Source organism: Pagrus major, chromosome 15, assembly GCF_040436345.1.
Source record: "Pagrus major chromosome 15, Pma_NU_1.0".
Classification (NCBI taxonomy): Eukaryota; Metazoa; Chordata; class Actinopteri; order Spariformes; family Sparidae; genus Pagrus; species Pagrus major.
Genome location: NC_133229.1, coordinates 9,252,942 through 9,270,004, shown reverse-complemented (window position 1 = coordinate 9,270,004; position 17,063 = coordinate 9,252,942). Strand labels below are relative to the sequence as shown.

Genomic DNA, 17,063 nt, shown 5'->3' with positions numbered 1-17,063 from the left:
TTCTTCTTTGCTTTGTCTTAAACCTGGAGACTTTAAAAAAAACACAGACTGGATGGGCTGCTTTGAAGGCTTGGCAACCTGTTTCAATTACTGAGCTGTTCCAGTCACATATTTCAGACGCTGCCCTGCCCTTCTGAGCAGACTGGCTGTAGTTTTCTCACTTCCAAAGAATCACAAAAATGCACCTTCAAGTGTCTGCCCCCTCATCCTCGCATTTGTGTTTTGGTTTACCACCTATATCATGTTCACACCATGGTCATTTAAATGCAGTGGCAGAAGGTTGCTATTTTGTGCTGAGTCATCACTCCTGCAGGCCCCTATTATAATAGGCAATGTACATGAAAGGTCCCGTGTGCAGGATTTAGTGGCAACTGAACACCCCTTGCTTCACCCTCCCCTACTGAAAACATGAAAAACTAGAAAAGCCCTCTCTAGAGGCAGTTTTTGGTGTGTCCACTCTGGGCTACTGTAGAAACATGGCAGTGCAACATGGCACTCTCTGCTCCCTCTGTAGATGTAAAAGGCTCATTCTGCAATTCATTATAGATGATTATGCACAAATGAAAACATCGTCATGAATATTACATTCCATGTCTGCCTCTAAATCCTACACACTGGGCCTTTCTGCCATGAAATGTGTTGCAGATATTCACGGTGCTCAAGGGGTTGAATTCTTACAACTTCAGCAATTTTTCCAGCGTTTTAGCTTGCGACAAAAGACCTGCTAAACTATACTAATTAGCAAATGTTAGCGTGCCAACAAGCTAAACAAACTAGAAATGGTAAACATTAGCGTGCTGATGTTAGCATTTAACTCAAAGTACAGCCTCCCAGAGCTGCTAGCATGACTGCAGACTACAAACAAAATAAAATTGAGATTGGCTTAACACCCAACAAAGCTCTTATTTAGACCCAGTTAACAAAATACATTTATTTGTGCATTTTTGTTTTTTTTATTTTCAATGCATTTCAAGAATGAGCATGTTGTTCATCCTATGAAGCATTAAGTGGCTCTTGAGTAAGCTTTGGTGAGCAAGTGGTTGTTTTTTTTTTTGACATTTTTGTTCTCTCACGGCATAAAGCATGGATCTTGATTAAAAAAAAATCATGTGTATTTACATTGATGGTTTCTATGAGTGGGTACAATTTGATGCAGATCCAAATAATAATCCAGATCTAGTGGATTGAATATGTTTTATTTCATTTTGGAGTAGGCTTGATTGAATTAAAGAGAACCTCCTGGACAGGTATGTGCTCTGCTGGGTGTCATTCAAGTTTTAGTTTGGAGACATGTCATGACACTGCTGAGCAGGAGACTCACCTAATTGATGGTTCCAACAAATCATTTCCTGCCATTGTTGTTTTTAATAGGTTTGTTATTCTGTTAAAGTGATATGATGATAACTGAGATAAAGTACACAGGAACATAGACCCAACACTGCTATGAGACACAGCCTCACTCAAAACAAACCAAAGGTAAACATGCCTTTGCCCACTGAGCTGGTTGTGACACAAGAGATGTGAAAAGGGAGCTGTTGAGCAAGAATGTTTAGCGAGTCCTTGTCATCATAGCGAAGGTTGAGGGCTTTTCAGTTTAGCGTTTATGTCTGTTTTAAATTCCCTTCCCATACGAGGTCAAGAGGATTACACAGTCTGGATTTTGATTGCTAGGACTTTTTGACTCTGTTCTGCTCAGAATGTGAGGATATATTAGGCATCGTGACATAACAAGATGCCAAAGGGTGACACCGGCCCCCCGTGTCCCAGACATTCTCTGAAAAACAACGATTTTATCCGTTGTCCTGTACAAAGAAGCTTGACAAAATCTGGTCATGAAAGATCAGAGTGAGGTGCTATGGACTGTTCTTAAGGTCTGCTTTTGTGTTGTTGGACACAGTTTAGTTATTATAATCAATGCAGACGTACCACCAGTGTCATGTCCTGAATGGCTGTTTTTTCAATATATAAATTCAATACTGGCTAAAAACATCCTAAATTCTTATGAACTTTCTTATGATCCTTTTACGATAGACAAATCACATCGACAAGGAAATAAATGAGACAAGGAAATCGACTTCATATCCACGAATACCTAAAAGTCAGCTCTACCCGGGCAGTTAGTCATCTTTGTTGTATGTAAGAACATGATGGTCACCTAAGTGGCACAGATTATGTGGCCTGCAGTTGCAGGGGCAGCATGGTTTAGGGTTGTTGCTATTTATAGCCAGGCACATGTGCTTTGCTGAGGTCTACAAATAAGTGTCTGAGGATCTCTATGGCTGTCCGTTTGAACGCTGTGGTGCACAGACAGACACATAGGCCACTCAGATGCAAGCATGGCTGCTGTGTGTAAGGATTTTCAGTGTTATTTACTGTCATTGTTAAAAGAATAGTGTGCCCATATAGTCTGCAAAGAACTGCAGAAGACAGTATATTCAATAATAATAATTACTACTTAATTACAACCAGTTTAACCAGTCATGGTGTAAATGTCCTAATCAGAGACTAACGGTTAAAATGTCAGCAAGTTCAAATGTAATGTGAGAGAGACGAGGTGGTTATTCCGGCTTTCAGGATCCTTCAAACATCAACCCACTGAAGTCAAAGTTCACAAGCTGCTGGTTAACACATTTCTAAACCGTTCCAAGACCTCTGAACTACCTGAATTTAAAGTCAGAATACTGAAACAGCAACAAGTTATTCCCAAATATTAAAAGGTGCAGTATGTACAAATTTTTGTTTCATACGTTCAAAAATGGACTAAAATTATCAACAGAATGTGAAGAAATAACTGTTTGAAGTCTTTTTTGTACCTAGTTTGTACCTCAAGAAGTACAACAACACTTCCAGTCCAGGCAGAGTCAGCTGCCACGACTGCTGGCTGCTCGGTTTTCTCAGCTTACTAGCTAATAGCAGCTACCGTTAGCAGTTACTCTGTTGATATGCTGCCCCCTACTTGTTTGGAGTATGAATTGGACAGGTGGCCAATCTTACATATTGCACCTTTAAAGCAAAATAGTGAATTTATTTCAAATAATTAATAATTAATGTTTTATTGGAAACCAGTATTATTTCCAAACTCTCAAAAAGAAACAAGAAAAAAAAACATATAATAAACTAAACCAAATAGATAAATAAGACAAAAAAACAGAAAAAAATAAAAAACAGGGAGGAAAATACTATAGGAAGGATGTTCAAGGTGCTTACTTACTAAAGTATGCATTAAGAATCAGACGATACGGCTGCCATCTTTTGTAGAAATTGGCAGATGAACCTCTCAGAGAAGATTTCACCTTTTGTCATGACAGGAAGGACATTAAATGAATCATCCAAGATGTGGCAGGAGACGTATCTGGGCTTTCCCACTGTAACAGAATACGTCTGTGGGCAATGAGTGAAGCAAAAGCAGCAACAGTGAAATCACACGCTGTATGTCACAAGGTTTTTCACAGCATAAACAAACCTTTACAATGAAATAGACATCATACATTTACTGCCATCAAGCATAAGCTCACGTGTTAATGTTATTATTGGATACATTTCCCCTGAGTGTCACACCAGAGCTTAAAAAAGTTGGTTACTCAGTCACTCTTTAACTTGCACCTCAGCAGTTTGCTGTTCAGGGACCATATCTGTTCTCCAGGCCTTTACGGAGACTTTCACCTTAAACTCAAACAAATCGACACTCACCCTTGGATTCCACACTTGTTCCACAAATGTGTGATGACAATATCTATTTTTTATAATTCAGGTCCTTTGTGTTTGGAGGTTCATTTTAGTTTTATGGTTGCGTGTTTTGAGTTAACTGCCTCTTCACAGGGGCGTTGTTAAGGCTTGTTGGTGAAACTTAATAGGTGATTTCTTTTGAAGTGCATTTTTTAGGATTATGAAACGACACTAAACAATGAGACAAGATACTGATGCAACTTTGAAGTGATGAATAAAATATATATCTGCATGATCAGTTGTCAGAGTCAAAAGGTGTGAAAGTCCAAGTTATGTAAGCGTAGAATTTATTAGATGTGATAAGTAGAATAAAGATGATCGAAGCTGATAAAGGTGTGCAACATCAGGAGAGCGAGTGAATGGTGATATTCGATCTGACATTATGTCATTGTTATTGTTACAGGGTTTGCTATCTGATCCTTACTACTGCTGTCATGTGAGGACAAAAATAATGTACGACTACTATTTTAAAGTTTGCAGAATTCAATGTCACTGAGTTCATGCTTACTCTTAATTCTCACGAGATCCTCAAGAGGGCACCATACTATTAAACACACCTTAATTTTTGGGAAGAACAAATACAGAAACAACTTCTCTCTTGCATATTCAAAGCTGCTCTCGAGTTTATACTGCTAGTATTTAAGCACTTAATCATGGTTATCACACCATCTGACAGTGGCTGATGCTGATCCATTAAACATGCCTGTTATCAGTAATCTGTATGTGAAGCAGCCTCTCTCTGACCACGTCTGATAGCTGGTTCAGCTCCTGGTCTGGGCTTTGAGCTGGAGAGTTTCCTGGAATACTTCCTCAGCCAATCTATATTAATGAGTTTCTCTGGAGAGGTTTATATATTATGCAGCCAAGAGCTTAGATTATGGCATTACAAGCCAAATTGGTGTCCTACTGCAGGCTGCACTGCTTTATTTCTTAGCTGTGGAGTCAAAGGGACACAATGACACAGCAGCAGCAGCAGCAGCAGCAGCAGCAGCAGCAGCAGCAGCACTGCCGCTTAATGTTTCTCATTGCATCACATTTTTTCTATATAAAGACCGACTGCTTCTGTGCTGAGGACTGAACCTGCCAAAAGGCATTCATTAATTTATAAAATGTGACTAGATATTTCTGCTTTAGTTTGTCTCTATTTATTTACCTTTTTATTAATTCAACCATTCATTTACCTTCCCATTTCATTTTCCATTTTAGTTATTCATGTATTTCTGTTTGTATTTACTATTTATTTCTATCTATTTTTGTATTATAAAGCATTTGCATTTTTTTTTACGTAATTAATAAATGCCAATGAAAATATTACAGAAATAAACACTGTCCTATATTTCTTGGAATAGTTAGGTTTGTGGAAATAAATAGAGGAGAAATGCAAATGTAAATATTACAGAAATATATAAAAAAAATGTATTTAAAAAAATTAATTAAAAAAAATAATTGGGAAAGTAAATACAAAGCTAAATAAATATTAATTGATAATTAATTAACAATATTTATTGAGCCATTTATATATTTCTTTATTTATATCTGGTTTTGGCAGGTTAAGTCTTATATGTTTCTGACGTGTTACTTCCTTTATTTGATGTTTGGCTGCATGTCCTTGATCTAGATGTGTGGAACCATCATACAAAATAATTGTCAGCTCAACCCACATAACAATTCTCAGTGGCTTTTACTCGTGCACTATTTTTAGTCGATCTAAATGTAAGAATCTGCAGAGAGTACAGTCACAGGGCTCGTAAGGTACTTCTGTTATCCTGGGAATGCATCTGTCAGGCTTTATGATTATTTAAAAGTCCAATTTAAGCTTTTTTATGCCACAAACTCCAAATGCATTCAACATAATGTCATTAAGAGCTGAAATAATGCTATCTGTTCAGCTTACGTACATGTCAAGCCCTTTATTTTGAAAGAGCGGGAAGAGGATATTACTCTAGCCTGAAAACCTGACTTAAAAGTGGATTTATGCTTCACTGACGTTCCATATCTAAGAACAGGGGCACTTTAATTTTAAAGTGTCTTATGTAAGTGGTTTGTGCAGTATATGAGGGAAACAAATATAAATAACCTCCATGGAAGGATTGTTTGTCCTTTTCATGATGTATCATGAAGGGCGTTAGTTGTTATTTGCCTGGAGTTGTTCTCAGTTGTTTCTGCTGATATAAACAATGTGGTGAGTCTTGGCAGCCTCACAATAGAGAGCCGATCGCCCAAAAACTTGCACACCCATGAATGAAAAAGGTCTTCGGTTGAACATGTTTATATTGCTCAAGATATTTCTGCTAAGATATTTGCAAAGATAAAGTGACTCAGGCTCTCATCAGAAATTTAATTGCAGCTTGAATAAACTGAATACATACTGCCAAAGTAAACTGGAACCATCCGGAAACATTTCAACAGGGACCTTGTTTTCGTTTTCCATTTTTTTCTAAATAAGAAACACTGATTTCTTCTGTGGTTATGAGCGCTGCTGCTAGACAAACACTGAACCGCGTGGAAACCCAAAATAGTGAGCAGCCATGGAAAACCTGACAGGACTCGTTCTGAAAGCTTGATGAGAAAGAGAGTCACGGCTGCCCTAGAGGCTGGTAGGCAGGCAGGCAGGCAAGGAGACGGAGACTGTTACTGCTTTCTCAGTCGCTTGTCCACATGGCATCCGTCTCCCTGAACCACGACGCTGCTGACGGCCCTGAGGAGCTGGTGCAGAGGATGAAGCTCCTGCTTAACACCGAGAGGGAGCACAGAGCTCACCTGGTAACTCTAATGTGCTGCATGGGTCAGTATTAATCTAACTGCTTCATCTTGAACGTCAGTCATGTCTGTGCTCGCTCATGACTAACATGTCCTTGAGCAAAACTTATTTTGTAATCAGCGCTGAGGCTTATTAAAGGGAGGAGGTTATCTGTGTTGTCAGTCCTGTGGTCAGAGTTCAGGAAAATAGTTGCGGTGTGGAGTAAACGTGACCTCGCTGGTGGACTGTTGTTAACGTTACTGATTGTACATGAGAGTGTTTTTCGTGCTGAGGAGCATTTGGAGGAGTTGTGTCTGGCAGACGTGGAAGCAGTGAAATGAGTCACGGTTGTGGTGACTGGCGAGAATCCTGCTCTGCTCCGACAGAGAGGGATGGAGGACAAGCTTAAGGAAAAACACAGCATGGAAAAATACGATGCAAACCATTTTAATTCAAGTTTAGTACTTAATTATACTGCTGCTACTCCTAGAAAGGAATCCATTTTGAGAACATTTACGTCAGTGTCCTTGCATCCATTTGCGTCTTGGACAGAGTTATTGGAGTTTTCAGTTTAGTTTTTCATTTCATAAGTGCACAATATTGTTTCAGTTAGTTTTCCTTTTTTAAATTTTGATTTAAATAAACTTATCTAATCAAAGAAGATATTCTCACATCCAGCTGACTCAAATGCAGGAGCGTTAGAAAGTGTCATGTCAGTCTTGGAAAGAGAAGCTCCTGCACACATCTCTGGCTCAGCATCAATCAATTTATTCATGTTACCGATGCTTCAGTCCCTCTGGACCTTCAAGTGTATCAAACAATTCTTACAGCTATGATCTTAAATAGACAATGTTCTGAGTCTGTTGGGATTGTATAAGCATATGTATGGTACACTCAAGATATAACAAGTTCATTTTCAGGTCAATAACCTAACTTTGAATTACTTATGGAAGCTTTGAAGCCGATGTTTTTATTCATTAGTCATGTCATTTCTGTTAATATTTTTGTGATTATGTGTTGGGGTATTTCACTTGTTCATATTTACTCCTCTGCCTGCTGGACTTTTACTTTTGTGAGGTTTATAATGTGACAGATTGAACACACATGTCACAGATAATTGAGAACTAAAATGTTTTTTTTACCACCTAGATGAAGTTTTTAGTCTAGTTTTAGTAAGTATAATAAACACTTGGATTCACATATGTCCCTGGTTGCAGGAAGTATGGTTGCCATGGTGACTGATGGGAAACAGAACATGATGTGGTCCAGAGCGTGCAGGAGAGAGTGATGTCATTCAGCCACTGGGACATGACATCCTGCTTTTAGCTACTGGGACTTGTGGTCTTCATATGTCATTACTTTCACTGAAACTATAAATCCAGAAATAACGTGACACTGTGCAACAGGAAGCAAATGATTGAGACACAAAAGTGAACTGTTTAAATCCTTCGAAAGTTAACTGAGTTAACACAGGACACAACAGGCGTATACAAAGCAGGCCTGTCTAATTACAAGCCTCCTTTAAAAGAGATGTTTGTTGCCCAAATACTTGTATGGTGATTGCTTTGTAATTCACAAGATGCCTTTTTCTTTTTCCTCTCCCTTCCTCAGATGAAAGAGACAGAGTGCAGAAGAAGACATTTACAAAATGGATAAATCAGCATCTGATGAAGGTAAGACAGGCGATGACAGTCGCTTGTCATTTTTTCAAAGTTGGAATTTTTGCATGTGAAAACTGATCTAAAATGTCAGTCATCTGTGTCTTGTGTGTTCATATGGAAACTGCATTCATCAACAAAGAGATGAAACCTAAATAATAGTTAAAATTCCAACATTTTCCCCCACAGCAATCAGGAAACCATTTTCCTCCAACATAAACAATCCATTATAATAGTATTGGCAGTAATAACAATTACCACTCTCCACGTTGGGTTCGAACATGCTGACATTCCTCCTCAGATATTATTAAAGCTTGTTAAAAGTCATTTAGCATGACATTTGCTGTTGCACCGCTGCACTTTTGTTGAGTCAGGAGTTTGAATCGCTTTCTGAGGCGTCTGTCTGCAGCACTTTAGCAGACAGACGAGCTCTGGCATGTCTCATCCAATATGTCTTTGTACAACAGAATCACTACCTGGGATACATGTGTAATGATTCATGTGTAAAGTTGTAGTTCATCAGGGACACATTAATCACCGCTATCAGAAATCACGCTCATTTATGTCACGTAAGGCATTAAACATGTAATTCTGTGATATATCCTAAAGGACACATTTTATGCTCATTTTTCAGGTTCATCATTTTATTTTGGGTTTCTACTAGAATAGGTTTTCATGCTTTAATGCTCAAAAAACACATCAGTCATCTCAAACCTTCCAGTGCTGCAGCACTGTTCCCCCTCTCTCTGAAACGCTCTATCTGAGCTCCTGTCTCTTTAAGGCCCCCCCTCCTCAATACCTAATCTCAACTGATTGGTCAGCTCACACATGCCTGAGCCAGCACCACTAACAAAGACAGGGCAGCTGTAATTCAATTCTTACGTGCTAGTTGCTATGCATAAATTGTGCAAGTGTGTGACATGGTGACGCAGTGTGATGTCTCAAAGTCACAGAACTAAAGGCAAGAGTGGTGACGAGGCGTTTCAGGAGCAGTGTTTTCTGTGAGAGAGGGACTTCTGTTGGTGCGTACTTTGACCTTTTTAACTTTCAAGACCTTTAAATTAGGGATTTGAATCATTTTGTTGGTGGTTCGATGGCAGAGAGCTGTAGTGCCTGACTATATCGCATGTCATGAAAGTATTTTTGAATCCTAATTGATCTCATTTTTATATTATTCTGTGAGTCAACCACAGTTTTAGCCCAATAAATGATGTTTCAGACTACATCTTCTCGTGTGCTTTATAATAAGCGTGTATCGGCTATTCCCCACTTTGGTCGAGACTGAAATATCTCAACATCTATTGGATGGATGAATTGTGACATTGACATTTCAATCAGCCTCAGCTCTACTTTGTGTTTAGTGCTAATTACTAAATGCTAGCATGCTAACACACTGAACTAAGATACAGCCTTTAAAGAGCTGCAAGTGGCTGCAGACTCTTTATCTGATATTATTTGATGGGCTAGAACAAAACCTGTACAGCACTGTATGGTTGCTGTATAGCTAAGAGGCACTTATATCATTACATGACTGGTGGGCCGCTCTTTTCTCCTCGACCATGATTATATTTATTGTTTTTTCGCTCCTGAGGGGGTTTTGGCGTTCTTTGAACATCATCGTCAGTGTGTGGGTGGATGTGGGCCATAAACCTACCCTGAAGCGTCTGGTTCAGGGTCCTGTCAATTAGATCAATCCCTGCTTGATGGAGATGAGGCCTCCTGTAGATTGGAGTGCTAATGATGGTTTTTATGATCATCTGCGTGTGATGTTTTCAGACAAGAATGTATTTATTACTTCCAGTAAGAAAATCATTAGAAAGATGTATTCAGGCCCCGAGGAGCTGCTGGTTCCAGCTTTGCCTCCAGGAAGCAGTGTTTCATGAGAGACACGTTATGCAAACATTGTCACAACCTTGGCAGAAGAAGGAAAAAAATAATATTTTATCTCTATAGTACTGCAATAAAACAAGACACATACAATTAAGCTGCAGAGATGTTTCAACGTGTTGAACTTGAGCTAATGGTTTGATTGGAATGTTTGCAACATTTTACTTCATGTTTTGACAGCCAGATTTCAGCAGGTCCAGCACACGGTCCATGAGAAGGTGCTGAGTAATAGTGAGAGACCTGCTCAGCTGACCCAATAACACAAGGGTGCATGTCTATTTTGGCGCCACAGCTGTGGCTGCTATCTGGGATTACAGTGCTGAAAGCCCTGTGTGAAAGCAGGTCAACGGGCAGCGGGGTGATTTCAGAGGTGCGGTATGTAGGACAGGAAGGAGAGATGGGCCTGCTGGAAGGAGAAAGCTGTGAAGTGCCTCGCTTAAGTGCTTAGATAAGGTGTCACAATGATGTCCTGCTTGAGTTAATATTCAGAGTGTTTGATGCTAACGTTCATTTTTAGTTAATCAGGACTGTTTGGGAAATAATGAGGATTTTCTAAACCTGGGATTGAAAGGCATGGGGAAGAAATACCAGGGGTGATGGTGGAGTTGATGCGGGAGACTTTCGTGTTTCCTGGTATCATCCTCAAAGATCAGTTCTTTAGAAATTGAGATTATGGTTCAATAAATGTGGTGAGAAATTTCACAATAACACCCGTTTTGAAGTACATTTGTTGATAATGCACAGCTATCAATAAACAGTTGTGTAAGAGCAGTAATGCTGTGTCAGACTGCAGGCAAAAGTCGCCCAATTTTTGCTCATATGGAAGTCATACCTGTTTTTTTTCAATCGCGTGATATCTGATCTTTTCTATTGTGATTTGGTTCATTCTCACACGTGCTCCTGAATCAGATACAACTCTGTTTTTTTGCAATATGAACCCCAGCTGAACAGTCATATCTGAATTCATGCATCATTACGTCACTTTACCTCGACAATCTTCACAATCATGCACTGGCAGGTTGAATACAAACATGAAGATTCAGTGGAGGAAAAGTGAGGTGTTAGACCTTGTAAGTATCGGGGTGAAGCTCCACCTGTTTCTGTGAAGCCATTCATGTTATAATCCCACCACTCCTGGCTCCGACTTCACATCCACACATACCTCCGTACAGAAGTAGCAGCCATTGCTCCACAAAACGCCATGATTAAAAATCTGCCAGTTTTTCCCTTGTTATCCTCTGCTCACACGTTTGGTGACCTCCACTACACATCAACCCCCGTGTTTATTTCCATATGCCACACTGTGCTGCGTGTAACATCTTTGTTGACATTCTTTTGGCATGCGGGTCAGTTCAGGACTGTGACGAGATCACACAGCCAAACAAAAAAAAATCAGATCTGAGCAATAAATGGTGTGTGTGAACACAACCTTTGATATTCGCAGCTAGCTCACATTTTGCTTTCTCCCTCATGTCTGTAGGTACGGAAGCATATAAATGACCTGTATGAAGACTTACGAGATGGACATAACCTGATCTCACTGCTGGAGGTTTTGTCCGGAGACACATTGGTGAGTTTTTCCTGTTATCTTTGTTTTCACGGTCAGTGTTTCTTTAAGGGATAAAGAGAAACTACAACTAAAGACAATGTTTTTGTGCAAGGGGACTTCTTAGAGAGGGTAATTTCCTTTCAGATCAGTCTTACGAAATCACAAGACATTCAGATTGTCATAAGACACCACTGAGGAATATGAGAATTCTACTTTTCTTCCTGTAGAGCAATCTATCACACCTGTGCATGACTAAGCCAGTTACCACTCCTCCCTCGTACTTATGTAACAGATAGTAGGAGGGAATCCTGGGATTTGATGGTCTGTAATCAGATCTGCTGTGATTCTGAATCCGCCAAAACCCACTCATAAAGTCACGTTATTTTGTGAATGGTATGCGAACATTTTCTGTTTTTTGTTTCTTTTTCCTTATCCATTCTGGGTTATCTATGACTATTGTGCTGTGCTGCCACCCATACGGGTGGTATGGTTTGCATTGCTTTATATATACATATGTTTTTTTTGGAAACCGTCATGGATCGGGCACTTATATGTACAGTGATTACACACAAAAGGTTGTTGTGTTTTAGTCACTATAAGAAGGAAGTATATCCAGGAAAAACTAGTCCACAGATCAGAGTTTCCAGCAAGTTCTCCCCAGTCATTAACAAAGTTTAACTTGCTAACTTGCCTTTTTAACGCACTAACTGCAAAAGGCCTCCTATATTCTTTATTTTAACATTAACTACCTCAAAATTGTCACCAGTTGTCCACACGAAAGCAACTACAATAAGAACAATCAATTTAAAAATCACATAGTATCAACAATCCAAATATAAAAAAATAAGTGAAACGACTCTACAAAGGACAGGCTGAGCTAATACCATTGTGAGATTCATCATTTAGCCTCCACAGTTAGCCATGATGATTGTTCATGCATCTCACACGAGTTAGCACAGAAGGATTTTCAATTTTAAAAAAAATGTTTTTCATCAGCACTTGACAAAATGACCGGGTGTGACAAAAAGTATAACCAAACAATTTCAATCGTAACAGAAGAGGGGGGAGATGCAGAACATTTCCTTGAAATTGCAATTATGTATTCAATCTGATCAGACCAAGACAGTAAATTATCTAATTTAACAGCCAGCTCTCATTGGTGTTATCGAGAATGCTCTTTTCCAAATATCAACGCAAGCATTACTAAAAATGACACACAGCCAGTGCAAAAATGTGACATTGTTTCTATAAAATTACATTGTGATGGAATAATATTACAACCATGAGCAGTGTTTCTATTGATGACAGGAAGCTGCGCTGTTAGGGTGACACTGTACAGCTGTATAATCAATTTCCACTCCGTCAAAACTTGGAATGACCAGGAAATGAACTACGAGTTGATTGTTTCCATGTGTGGAAATTGTTTGAGTAGCTGCCAAAACAAATAAGACAATGTACTTGTACTGTGTAAACTCAGCATCCTTTGAGTACTACAGCACCACAAAAAAGGATTGTGGAGTTTGTGCTACATCTTATCGAGTAAAGCCTATGAATTAATTAGAAATGTTAAAAAAAGCTAAATTAAACGTTGTAATATATTAATAAATTACAGTAATAATAGCTTAATAAAGCGGTCATATTTTTTTCTGCCAACTTTAATGCAAAACTGATGGATTTTCTTGTAATAATGTTAGTAAACAATGTCAAAATCACATCAAAAATAGGAATTTCTCATGTTTGTGGCCATGTTATCGCAAAATAAAGCCTTTTTGACTTTCAGCTCAAACTCTGTATAGTTAAATATGTATGTGTGTCCAGTCCCTCACATGTAGAGCACATAGCTACTCAGTAGCTGTAGTACTTTGGCCTCAGACAGTGGAGGGCTGCATGTTATCCAGCAGGCTGTTATTATTTCATTTCTCTCTTAACATGTCATTCTTTCATCTTATATTGACATATGGTAACTGTACAGTCCTGAGTTCAGTAATGTTATCATGCTGTGATGTCCCTTACTGTATTAAATATGCATGTACTCCTGTGAGCAGCCCCAGCTGTTATACTCCCTCTCCACTGTGACTAACTTTCATCCTCTAAGTGGCTTTTTATCTATTTTCTGTTTACATCCTGTTCCCCTTCTACTTTCCCTCCTTCTTCTGTTCTCCCCTCTTTAATTGGTTCCTGTCCATTGTCTAACGTCCTTTGATTTGGCCGCCATGTGTGTCCATGTCTTCCTTTCTTCCCGCCATGTGTTGCCTTTTCGGTGATAAGCCAAGGGAGCGTGATTTTCTGAAGACATTGCGGTTGGTGAGTGGGACAGAAGCATGTGCGGTTGATCAGCATGGCGACACGGTGGATGATGATAAGGGGGTACGTGTGGCTTGCCCCCTCCCCACCCCCCTTTTAACCAACTAAATCAGAGCGTGTTGTGACCAGTTAACAGGAGTGTAGAAACAATCCCACTGTATGATTTGACTTCTTGTAGTCTTACATTATTCCTTTAGCACGTATTGTAGTTCTTCTATGATAGAGATTACCTTCTCCCAATTTTTTGAAATCTGTGATTTCTGTGCAGCACTTTGTTTCATAATGCAACTTGTTTTGATCAGGGAATAATGTCTGAATCCTTGTTACATGACACTGATGATGTGGAGAAATGTGCACATGATGTAAAGACCCACGCATCCTCTTTCACAAACCAGTCAATTTGGCACACTGACCTTGCAAAGGCATTACAAAGATGCATTCATTACGAATGAAATTGGCCGTAAAGCTCGGGTCTTTATATCCATTTCATTAGCTTTGCCCATCATTGAGCCATCCAGTCAAGTCGCTCAGATCCAACCTGAGCACCAGGACATTTTTCATCTGCTGCTTTTGGGGTGTTCTGATTTTTTATTGAAGCCTCCAGAGGGTTTCATAGGTGAATGAGATTCACTGAATGAATTTATGAAATGTTGTTGCTTTGCTTTTGAGATGAGTGGGATTCTTCAGCTGTTACCAACTAAGAAAACGTGGCTGAACGCAGCACAAGTCGTTTGCTGCTGCTGCTGCACCCTGGCTTCAATGCATTTTCCATTTCATTACCTCATGCTGTGGCCTCTGACCATCAAAGTGCCACAAGAGATTGGATACTTGCTCGAAAAATGCAGCATTCTGATTTATCTGATTTATAAAATGTACATTCGCGAACCAAATGTATTAATGTGTTTTATGAGTTAACTAGCAGGGTTACTTTCTAGTTATTTTTAGGATGCAAATGGTGGAAAATGTTCTGTATATGCACAGATTTTGAGTGGGCCTGCAGATATGGCTACTCTTGATGTGTGTTTTTTTATCTCACCAGATCAGCGGGTAAGAACCTGGAAGCATGTCCTGTGTCCTCCATGCTACTAATCAAATTTTTAATCTGTCCTCTGATGTTGAGAAAAGCCTGATTAGCATTCATGGTCTCCCTTTCCGCTTTATGTCCACAGCCTCGGGAGAGAGGGAGGATGCGCTTCCACAGGCTCCAGAATGTACAAATAGCACTGGATTATTTAAAGAGGCGGCAGGTATGAATCAGTGCAAACACACTCTCGAACTCTTCTTCTGACGGCCTTTACATTGAGGACTGGACGACATTTGAGCCCACATAGACAATATTCACATGGTGGCCATTTTCTTCTGATGTCATACTCAGGGTGGGAAGCTCAGAATCATACAAACGTAGGGAATCTTACAAGTCATTATCGTTTAACCACTACCTAATTAATCAGAAAATGAAAAGACAATGGAAAGTGAAAATCCAGAGGGAACTGGGCCATATTTCAAGGTTAAACAACATATTTGATGACTAACGTTAGCATTTAACCACTTCCTAGCTAACATTACTGCTTGATAACATTCAGCACATTTAACTTCCAGGTTTCGATAAATGTGTCCAAGACGTGTTGATATTTTAGAATTAATTTACACATTTCCCATAGTATCGTGTAACACTATTAAACAGTAATGTTAGCTAGGAAGTGGTTTTATGCTAACATTAGCTGTTGTCTAAAGTGAAGGGAACTTTTAACTTGAAATATGGCCCAGGTCCTTCTAAATTTTAACTTTCCATTTTCATTTCAGTTGCTAATCAATCAGGAAGTGGTGAAATGATAATGTATTGTCAGATTCCATACGTTTTTATGATTAGCAACCTGTAACACAGCAGTACTACATTTGATCTTCCCACCCTGAGAGAAAAATGGCCGCCGTGTCAATATGGTCTATTGTCACTATGTAGATTGATGAAGCTACTAGAGGTCAATCTGCAGCCAGAGTTAAAGGGAGAGTTCCCCCCCAAAATGAAAATCCACCTATTATATACTTGTCCTCATGCTGAAACAGCAATGAAGTATTCACTATTTGCACCCTCGATGTGTGCACCCACTTCATTCAAACACTTTTAGCTTAGCAACTACAGTGAAGATTTCAGCTAAAAAAAATGATGTAAAAAATGTTTTGGTCCATCACGTCAGTCCACATAATTAATTGGGAGCTTTCACAATTGCAAACATTATAAATATATCAGTCTATGTGCAACTTCATTGTTTTGCTGGCGTTGCATCATCTTGAGAGGGACGTGTTGCCTTGTAACCACCAAGGCGAATAAATGCAAGCGAAGGCACACATGTAATTGAGCTGGGACAGCCCCAGTGGTGATTAATTCAACGCTGTCTGTTCTCCAATTGGACTCATGGCACCTTCCAGCTTTCTTTATGAAAATTACCGCTCAGTGGCCACAAACAGTAATAGCAGCGTTTAAGAAGCGCTGACTCCAAATCCCATCCGTGGGGGTTCCACAGAGCTCTGATTGCCCTCCCCTCCCCCACCACAGCCAGGATGTGATGAGGAACTCAGCCCTGCTGAGCCTCAGCCAGATGTGACGTAAGGCTTGAGACAAAGGAATCATAGATGGTCACAAATGAGTTGTTCTATTGTTTTGGCTGCAGAACATACCAGACACATCCACGCGACCACTGAGGTCATTAAATGTAAAACGATCTCCCTGTTGTGACACATTACATACACATTATTTTCCCCCTCTGATGTATGCTAGATAAAACATTCGTAGCAGGTTTATAGTATTTAATTAGTAGCAGCATTTATTCTCTGTGTCAGCTCAGACCCACTGATTACAGTAACAGGGCTCTCTGACATAACATAATGAGTATTGTGCCACCTTGTGGTGCTTGTGGAATGACAGGCATGTGAGTCAAAATAGACAAAACACAGTTGCACTCATGTTTGGGCTGTATGATAGGATAAAAAATATCTGATTGTTTTGACTGATATTACTATATGAGTTAGGATTAGTGGGAATGGTCATTTTTACATCACAGTTTTCAGTTTCACTGAACAACAAACTATAAAAATCATGCAGATGTGAAGTCAACAAACATGTATATAATGCTGTTTTGTCGCACATTTTACCTTTATTATTAAAGAATTGCAGCTTTTGCGATTTTGATATTGCACTTGA

The 17,063-nt window shown here is 39.4% G+C and overlaps 1 protein-coding gene across 1 annotated transcript in view; it reads left to right on the top strand.

The window, feature by feature from the left end:
• Positions 1 to 17,063, top strand: part of dst (dystonin) — a 116,891-nt gene that overhangs the window by 16,515 nt on the left and 83,313 nt on the right. The window contains exons 5-7 of the mRNA XM_073481627.1: positions 8,078 to 8,139; positions 11,492 to 11,581; positions 15,034 to 15,111. Of these exons, the coding sequence (XP_073337728.1) occupies positions 8,078 to 8,139; positions 11,492 to 11,581; positions 15,034 to 15,111 (230 nt within the window). The remainder of the gene's footprint in view (positions 1 to 8,077; positions 8,140 to 11,491; positions 11,582 to 15,033; positions 15,112 to 17,063) is intronic.